This window comes from Odontomachus brunneus, unplaced genomic scaffold (assembly GCF_010583005.1).
Source record: "Odontomachus brunneus isolate Ranch 3 - 2012 unplaced genomic scaffold, Obru_v1 Obru_scaffold_017, whole genome shotgun sequence".
Lineage (NCBI taxonomy): Eukaryota > Metazoa > Arthropoda > Insecta > Hymenoptera > Formicidae > Odontomachus > Odontomachus brunneus.
The window spans coordinates 2990898-2999989 of NW_022639467.1; the positions used below are offsets into that span (position 1 = coordinate 2990898).

The 9092-nt window shown below is 38.2% G+C and overlaps 2 protein-coding genes across 5 annotated transcripts; both read right to left on the reverse strand.

Annotated features, from left to right (window-relative positions):
- Nucleotides 1-438: 438 nt before the first annotated feature.
- LOC116841604 lies at nucleotides 439-2005 on the reverse strand. 3 transcript variants are annotated; one of them, XM_032809732.1, is made up of 4 exons: nucleotides 1632-2005; nucleotides 1243-1460; nucleotides 829-1022; nucleotides 439-720 (listed from the first exon to the last, which is right to left on the reverse strand). In XM_032809732.1, the coding sequence occupies exons 2-4, from the start codon at nucleotides 1437-1439 to the stop codon at nucleotides 533-535; spliced, it is 579 nt and encodes a 192-aa protein (XP_032665623.1). In that variant the 5' UTR covers nucleotides 1440-1460; nucleotides 1632-2005; the 3' UTR covers nucleotides 439-532. The 3 variants fall into 3 exon arrangements, with proteins under 3 accessions (XP_032665623.1, XP_032665622.1, XP_032665624.1); XM_032809731.1 differs by having other exon boundaries at nucleotides 1243-1463; nucleotides 1632-1999; XM_032809733.1 differs by lacking the exon at nucleotides 1632-2005 and adding an exon at nucleotides 1536-1558.
- Nucleotides 2006-2157: 152 nt separating this feature from the next.
- LOC116841598 (general transcription factor 3C polypeptide 2) lies at nucleotides 2158-8729 on the reverse strand. Of its 2 annotated transcripts, none has more exons than XM_032809708.1 (20): nucleotides 8334-8729; nucleotides 7826-8069; nucleotides 7625-7738; nucleotides 7406-7555; nucleotides 6912-7072; nucleotides 6697-6784; nucleotides 6025-6207; nucleotides 5726-5939; nucleotides 5500-5596; nucleotides 5185-5408; nucleotides 4861-5059; nucleotides 4361-4606; nucleotides 4170-4289; nucleotides 3925-4067; nucleotides 3653-3839; nucleotides 3493-3580; nucleotides 3285-3404; nucleotides 2994-3161; nucleotides 2828-2932; nucleotides 2158-2488 (listed from the first exon to the last, which is right to left on the reverse strand). In XM_032809708.1, coding segments are annotated over exons 1-20 (2994 nt in total). In that variant the 5' UTR covers nucleotides 8336-8729; the 3' UTR covers nucleotides 2158-2347. The 2 variants fall into 2 exon arrangements, with proteins under 2 accessions (XP_032665599.1, XP_032665600.1); XM_032809709.1 differs by having other exon boundaries at nucleotides 5206-5408; nucleotides 8334-8728.
- Between the last annotated feature and the right edge of the window lie 363 nt (nucleotides 8730-9092).

Sequence of the window (9092 nt, forward strand, 5' to 3'; positions counted from 1 at the left end):
TGTAACTCGATATTGGAATTAACGACAGTTTTGTTATCGTTGCGCAGCTTTTGTATACTGTAGAAAAGCTGCGCAATAATAACGAAACTGTCATTAACTCCAGTAACGAGTTACAGAATCCCAGCACAGGTCACGTATGTAAGGTCCTTTTAAAGATGGCGGACGATATTTTTCCAACCAAACAATCCTTAATTAAACTATATATTTAGCAGTCTAGAAGAAGACTTTTATTATATAGGAGTCTGTGCAATATATATCATTCCTCTCATCCCTTGGGCTTCACCCTCGCGACAATGTGCTCCGTCCATGGGTCCATCTCATTCGCAACACACTACGCGCAATCAGTCATTCAAATTGAATCGAGCGAGTGGTTCTTTACGTAAATTATCGTCCACTTTTAGGATTCGTTTTCGAGAGGAGAGGAAACTAGGCATCGAATTCGTTTCGGCTCCGTGCCTATCTTTTTATTGAGAAAATACTGCTGTAAGTATATGAAAAATATTTTGTTCGACATGATATTCTAATGCCTTTGTTAATTCACTTTGATATCGGTCATTGCGAATTCCCACTTGAGTCTCTTCATGATTTCTTTTCGCTGATACATGACTTCCATGTAGCATAGAAATGACAACGCGATCGGGCATTCGTACTGCACGGTCTCGATACATTTCGTATCTTTCTCACCATCCACATCGAATCTGAATTTCGAAACTGACTCCACTGAAATACGAACAAATCGTACTGAATCAGAAGTAATATGAGTGCCGTATCTCGAATCTCACGATCATCTCGGAAAAGAGGAGAGGAGAAAGATTATAGTTTACTCACAGCATCCGAGATCAAGGAAAAAGCAAGTCCGATGCTTGGAACTGATAACGTAGCCGTCGTTGTCCGGTCTTACGGCGTATTGGCCGTATGCTACGTTACGAATTATCGGCAGATGGCTCAAGTGTTCCGTGTATCGCACGGTATACTTCCAATGATCGTAATTACCGCTTTCCGCGATCACGCTAAAGTCTTCTCTGTAATTTATATGCGAATTTACGTATAAACAGAATTGATTATTAAAAAGAGAATAGAGGAAAAAAAAAAAAAGAGTACCCTCTCCAAAAAAAAAAGAAGAAACGCGCAATGTAAATGTAGCGTAATCTATACGTAAGATTAATTTTTCCTTTCTTCTTACTTTAGAATCATTTCAATTCTTCCCTCGCAAAACACTATTTAAAGATAATTTTTACTTACATCGTAGGGTTCAATTTTTTCATGTTACTAAAGTCTGCCACAAATTCCCACACGTGCTTAGGATTTGAGTTATTTACGACAATCTCATGTATCACTTGATACTTCTTCTTGTAAACGAATAGTATGTAGAACAGCAAAGTTCCTAGGACACCGTATACGACGGTTCTCGTTTTCCATTTCATGGGATTGAAACCCATTTTCTCTCTTTCTCTCTCTCTCTACTGGAGCAAAAAAAAATAAGCAGAAAAGGGAAAAACAAAAAAATAATACACAAGAAGAGAAGGAAAACGCACTAGCTGGCAAGAGGAGAGTTTAAAATCACTTACTCCAGACGCAAACCAATGAGAAAACAATGCCACATGATCCTTCTGATTGAGTTTTGCACTTACCACTGTTGCAAAACGAAACACCTGATCAACTTGATACTGCGGATACTTCCGGTCGATAGTCACGTTATCAGTGTTGATACGAGAGAAACGACAGGATAGGAAGAGACCGGAAGCCGGGTGGTAACGATCGCAGACTCGCCTCGGTTCTCCGTTCGTTACGCACCAGTTGCGAGACGCCTTCGTCCTACCGGCTAACCAGCCTTCTCCGCTTCGCCGCTACGTCACGCTACGACGTGCATACACGATATGTGTCCCAGGGCCGGCGATAGGCTTATTTGAAGGCAGTGTTGAGCGTTATTTGAACCTTGATTCTCCTCGACTTGACGACAACATCGATATTGTACTCACAAATCATTCGTTCGAACGAACCTTTTCACTCGAGTAAACGTTGCTTGTTCTTTCTCCAAATTCACGAATAAAACGGAAAATAATTTTCTTCAGGTCGACAGTCCGATAACTTTTCAGTCTAATTGTCGAGTAGGATCGCAATTAGATTCGACGCGTCAAGAATAAGATTTCACTCAAATAAATGTTGAGGCAAAAATTTATTCCTTGTTATAACGGAAGTCCGAAACAACTAGTTTGTTAATCTACACTTAGACGCATTTTAACGGAAATAAATAGACACATTTTATACAGTATTTCGTTTGTATAAGCGATTTCCAAATCAAATAACTTTACAGTAGTTTCTGAGCCAATGAATTCGTTTTAGCAAGCTAAGATTTTGCGTGCGACGACAGCAAAGTCTCCATTTCACGAGGTGCAGACATGGACTTGAAATTCAATAGTCTCGTTAAGCCATTCTGATAGCTCACCATAAGCCACAAATAGCTCCATGCGTTTGGATTCCAAACCACCTAAAAGATTTATTTCGTCTTACCGAACGTTTTGTTGCCAATTATATTTGTCTTTTATAAACGACAGAGTTATCTAACCAAATTGGAGTCAATTTTCCCTCAGCAAGGAATGCCGAGGCGCGATATATCTCGAATTATAGGGAAGAGAGGGATTTTTCGCATCAAGCTTAACAGTAAGCCAAATGGATACCTAATAAAATTCACTTTGGAGAATTTCACTTTGCAGAATTTCAATTCAAGGTTTGGTAACACTAGGATTTGTTTGTTTGTTTGTGTTGTAGAGGGGCATAATTTTTTTTTTTTAAATCAACTCCATTCTGTAAAGGTAAACAAACTCACCCTGTTCACAGATGTAAATGGATGCTGTTCAATAGGAACGGGTATCAACTTTTCATTGTACAAAATGTCCTGCTGCTTATCCGTTTTGACGTTCCCTTTCAAGTTCTGTACGACAGAAAACCGTTTTACAACATCGTACAAATCATTATTAAAATCAATCGCTTACCGTCAAATTGTCGTGAAAGATAATGCCGAAACGGTCTTTGCATTCGTTGTAGTCTGCCGGCATATAACGATAATCCTTGCAAGTCTTGTCATTTTTATCGTCATTGTTCTCGCTAGACAAGTTTTGTTGTTCTTTTAAAAAATCTATTGTTTTAATGACGGAATTTAACTGCGCCAAAGAAGAGATCCAGAAGATGTTACGAAAAAATGAAAAAAGATTTCCAATTAAAAAAAAAGTAATGCATATATATGCGAACGTAGCGATCTGATATAAAAGTTTTCTTCTTTTTACCTGCCTTTTCCTGGGTAGAAATTTGTCCGTATATAATAATTGATGAGGGAATATGGTTAATATTTCTCCAGCTAATGTACCATGTGCAATACCGTTGGCATAGTCGGAAACGGTGACAGTCTGAAAAGTAAAATCTCATTCAAAAGGATATTCAGAAGATATCCCTTTGCACAAAAAACGCAAATAACACATGAATGAGTGAGCTTACGTAAGTCGGCGAATTTGTCGCCAAAATCGGACAATATTTATATCCGTGTTCTCTCAGAGGTATTATATAGGAGTGCGTACAATTTAATCTAAAATTGCAAGTGGGACGATCAGTTATCGTAGCGAATCGTTAGTCGCATATGATAAAGTGACAAATTTACCCAAGCGCATCGTCGAAACTAATAACGGAGCAGGGCCAGTGTGTCATCCACGCACCGTCGACTATTATGCCTTTCTTCGAACAGTTTTGCGGCACGCTCGTCTCTTCCAAGTCCCAAAATTTATACGTTCTATCTACACTAGCGGAAGCTAGATATCGCTTCCCATGGTATGGAACTAACGCTATCACTATGCGGCAAAAGACAATCCAAAGGTAAAGTCGTCGTTTTTCTGTCGGCTCGCTTGCATATCGCACTGAAATTATTGCACTTACTGCTGACTGCGTTATGATGAGCGAAGAAATGCTGATACGCGTCTATAAATCTCGTGTCTTTCCGTACGTTGAGCAATAGAGGCGAGGTGGTTGTAAGATACCACAATGCTATGTAACCATTTGTGAAACCAGCTGCGATGATACTAAAAAGATATTTGTTATTTTTTTTTAAATTATATAGGAAAATCTTCTAGAGACGCGAAAGAGCTTTGAGAGGAACGGTATAAAATATTTTTCGACGTTACTCGTGCCCGTGTTGCTTCGTCCATGATAGCTTGCTGCACTGCCAATTTTGCTTGTTGTTATCATACATGGAAAGATTTACCACTAGTGTTGCTACCGGCTCGGTCTTGTAAATCGGCCACCTTGAAACACATAGAACAACTGTTGCAAACAACATACTGAAAGTCAAGTCGCAATGAGGAAGTCAACTCACGAATTATGTTCCGCTCTTTCGAATCCGAGCTCGTCCGCAAATGGTAACGAATAAATATTTACGCAACCGTCGGAACATGCTGCCGCGAGCAGTCCCATTCGTCGGAGTTTTCCTTTTTCCGCTTTATAATTACAAAGATCGGTATCCTGATAGCATCCAGACGGACACCATTCCAAACACCAAACCGTACCGCTGTTGTGCACAATCGCGTACGCTAAAATAGGGGATCGGTTTGTGCTATTACTTCTGGAAAGAGCATACAAAACGTATAATCTTAGTAAAAATTACTCAATAAGATAATCTCACGATCGTAATCAAAGATTGCGTTATAAACGGTTTATAAACCGTTCCAAGTACGTTTTTGTTTTATCGAGTAAATAAAAAAAAGAAAGTGCCTTTTTGCAACTCTAATATCCGTTGTTTTCGGAACACACATGCAATCTAGAAGAAAAAGAAAGGAAAATCAAAGCTCTACACTTGTAATGTCATTATGAACTTACACGTGATCCAATGGCCCGACATCCCATATCTGTATGATGTTTGATTCTGAATAACTCTTTCCTATTGCGTACTCGCTTCCCATAGTGGGATGCGTGCTGATTGCGACGTATTGTGTCGGAATTTTAGCGTATATAGATAACGGAATGGGTAACCAGGCTGACGCCCATATGGGACCACCGGAAAAAAAAGTCGGCACATCTGAAACGAGAGCGACAATCATCGATTAAACGAATTGAGAGAGAGAGAGAGAGAGAGAGAGAGAGAGAGAGAGGAGACATCTTATCTTATTATTATTAAATACTTCAACAGCATGTGATTCGCACGATTAAACTTGCGTAATGTACCGCCACAAATGCTGCCCTCGAATCTGCTCATACGCTTCCAGTTATCGCTAACAGAATCTTCCGACGAATTAATATTCACACATTTCATAGCCATTGAACTCGTCAGCTCCGGGAGGTACTTTGCGCTATCGTCATCTCTTAATAACATGAAAACGTTTGGCACATAATCTTGGAATAGATCAAGTTCGAAGTTTTCTAACTCGCTATTGCAAAATAAATTACGAATTAGCAAGAGGGATATACACACACACATATATATTTTTCTTGCTCAGTAGAAAATAATCAAGCGCTTACAACTTCATGGTCCAATTTAAAGCTGGCCTATAAGTTTTAGTTGATTGCGGCCTTTGCATTGGCTCTCTACTCAAAAAAGACGCTTTATTGCTGGTTCCTAAAATTTAATACAAATGCAATGTATTTTATATTTCATATTCGCGCGCTCTCTTTTATTAACGATTCCAAGATCCTCATCAATCAGCTGTTAAATGTCAAAGTAGTATAGTATGTTTGTTCGACTTACTTGTACTGTCGGAGCTCACTTGCGTTAACTTGAACGAACGATTTTTTCGTTTTGTGTCATACTCAATTATACTGTCATCTGATGAATTTACTTCGTCTTTCTCAAAGTCGGAATCTTTTTCAAAGTTTTCCCCGTTTGTATGAGATTCTGTTATATGATTCTCAATCTTGTCTCGAGAATCTGCCAAAAACTTGCAGATTTTGCACATATAATTCTAAAAAAATAATGAAAAGAAGTAACTTGATTCATGTTCATCTTGAATGTAATCAGATGTAGCTGCAATTGAAAAAGTAAAGTACCTTTTGCGGAATAAAGTTACATTGAGAATAATGTTCACAGATACTTTCGTAAGAGGAACACGTGTAAGTGCATCCCATTTGCTTGCAGGATACAATACCCTGCGAAGCCAATTCTTTCCTCCATATACCTTTCCAAACAAATGGTATTTTTTTCTTGAGTTCCGGCACTTGTATTGCATTTTTCTAAACATAAAAATGTGTTCGTGTCATATCAAGTGTCCTTCTTTTACTTTCTTTCTCAATTTTTCATATTCCATACACACATACACACACACACACACACATATATATACATATCTTCATGACCAAGTTTCAACATTCTCTCAAGGTATTTCCTCGACTGTCTATTTTGTATTCGCGAGTGCTTGCAATTGTTTTTTTTGCATAAACCTATCCTATTCGTGATATTTAACCATCGGAAAATTACAAGCGCCTCGATATCGAGAGAGAAAGAGTCATTTTAATGTGTTTCACAAATTGACTGAAGAATTTGTCATTAAAGCGCACGTTATGTATATATCGTATACTTATATTAATTTTATGTATACACACACACGCACGCACGCACGCACGCACGCACGCACACACACACACACACACACACACACACACACACACACGTACTTTTGAGCATGTTTACATAAACATATGACAATAAATGTTTCAACGTACAAGAGTGGCCGATTCAAGTTTGATTCTTGTCGCGCATGGATTTTGTTCCCTCATAGATTCGGCAAACTGTTGTATCTTTGGAATTGCTCTGTAATTGAACTCATTTGATCAATTGTGCCTTATACATGTATATTTGCAAAGACAATAGAAAATGCACAAACACAGATTTGTTATTTGCGTGCAGTTTCTATTGACAACAATAATATCCAATTTACTTTTCTGCCGCTTTTCGTTTCACCTTCTCTGTCAGTATAACCGATACCTCCTTATTTTTATTTCGTTCCGATTGTCTGTGCCAACGTTCGTGCATTTCCATTGAGGAAGGCATCATAACAGAGTTGCAAATTGGACACGTCATCATCAATGCTTGTCTTTCCTATGATAAAAAGTAGAGTTGAACTGTATAAGTTGCGTCAAATATACACTATACATGTACACGAATTGAACTTCTAATTTAGAGTAAAAACTGTCACGGCTCTAAAAATAAAACAAAATTGACGATATTATAAAAAACAACAAAAGCCAAGTACAGATGTTATAATTTAAACCAAGTGCTTGAAATAATACAAAATATATTTTGATCATTTGATATAGTCCTCTTCAGTTAATTGTTAAATGTCAAATAATGTAATTCCAATGAGAAAAGACACAAGATGTCATATTTTGTTAGTTAGTTCTTTATAATATTGTTAATCTCTTCTATACTCACTTCCTCTGTTTTTCCACAAAATTTGATATGCGATATAAAACCATTGGCACTTAGTTTCACAACTCCGCAGTCCTCACAAGTTAAGTTCCTTTTTTTCTTAACAGCACACGCTAGCACTTTTTTTAACAATTTAATGTCATTGTCAAAGTCCTGTAAAGATTAATACTTATAAAGATTTTCACAAGCAGCTTGTCGCGTTATTAAGAATTATGTTATTACCAGTTTTACTTCACCCTGTCGCCATGCCATGTTATTGTGTCGATACATGTTGTGCGAGGGCCATTGTTTTCTTGGCACTTGCTGTTTACACTTAGCACATGTCACCATTTGTATCTGTGCAAATAAAAGTTTTTTAGTCGAGTGCAACAAATGCAATAAAAGTGTACATTTTTTTCCAAACATACTTGCGCAACTACTTACGTCTTTCTCGATATTCTGAGCATCCGAATCCGGCGTTACGGCGTCCTTGGTATTTACGACAGTAAACTCTGCCGCCGCTGTTGTGCTGTCTAAACCCGACTCGTTCTTTACTGCTTTCGATTGAGAAGCATCTCTTTTTTCGGAGGTTTTAGGTGTGTATTCCGTATCTGAGGAATCTTGCTCTGTTCCTCTACCTCTACCGCGACCACGACCTCGACCGCGACCGCGACCTCGACGATGTGTCCTATACTCAAAAAAAAAGAATTACTACAATGGCTAATTTTTACTAGCTGTATACAAACTTTCTCTCGCAACCATTTATATTAGATTTGGTTTCCAAGTTTGAGGATTCTTCTTTGATCCCGATCCGATGCATCGGGTCATTTTTCTCTGATGAAGCAGATTAAAATGCTCGCGAAACATCGGAATAAAAACAGAATCCTCAAACTCGGAAACCAAACCTAATATTCATAAACATCGCGAAAGCCTCAAATATCAAACTATTTACATTATTAAGGTAACGAATCACAGTGCCAGTGTACGATTTCAGGTAAGTTGAAACGCAAGCAAGTTTCAAAGGTAATAAGTAGTTTGTAGCATCAAACAACTTTTTTGCTGCGATAATTTTACCAACTAGTCAGTTTCACTTCTCCACTGTCGCGGCATTCCTAACCTTACCGGCTCCCTCTCTCTCTCTCTCTCTCTCTCTCTCTCTCTCTCTCTCTCTCTCTCTCTCTTTTGTTGAGGATATTTATGCCGGTAATCATAGTTGGGTCTTATTTTTGACTGCTTAAGTTCATCTTCAGATACTCCGTAGCCAATGAAATGATCCGTTCATCATCTGAAGATAAACTTAAGACGGTCTTAAATATAAGATCTGACTATGAATACCGGTCTTAAAGCCCGTATCAGACTACCGACCGCATCAGTGCTGGGAGTTCGCGATATATTTTCGCGTACGCGCATTGAGCAAACTCTGTAGTAATCTCAGCGCCGTATCTATTTTAAGGTATCGTAAGAGGGAGAGTTCCGATTGACCACGGTACTATTGGACATAACCAATCGATGATAAGAATTTTCTAGTGAATTACTAGGTCGAACCAATCATTACAATCTATGTCCAGTCGTACCGTGGTCAATCGAAACCTACTCATCGTAAGATCCTTCACCTAAAAGAAAATATGAAGAGATTGTAGGGAAAAAGAAAGTTTATGGAAAGAAATAGAATGCTGTTCATGAGTAAAAATAAATATATTATTTAAATATA

Excerpts from the sequence above, each read along its gene's own strand:
- LOC116841598 (XM_032809708.1), bottom strand. Across the intron at positions 7,739-7,825 it reads CTCAGAATATCGAGAAAGAC|ATACAAATGGTGACATGTGC; the intron begins GTAAGTAGTTGC and ends TTATTTGCACAG. Across the intron at positions 5,060-5,184 it reads TACATTACGCAAGTTTAATC|ATGTGCCGACTTTTTTTTCC; the intron begins GTGCGAATCACA and ends CTCTCGTTTCAG.
- LOC116841604 (XM_032809732.1), bottom strand. The coding sequence starts at position 1,439 with ATGGGTTTCAATCCCATGAAATGGAAAACGAGAACCGTCGTATACGGT. Across the intron at positions 1,023-1,242 it reads AAAAAATTGAACCCTACGAT|AGAAGACTTTAGCGTGATCG; the intron begins GTAAGTAAAAAT and ends TATAAATTACAG. Across the intron at positions 721-828 it reads TTTCCTTGATCTCGGATGCT|TGGAGTCAGTTTCGAAATTC; the intron begins GTGAGTAAACTA and ends TTCGTATTTCAG.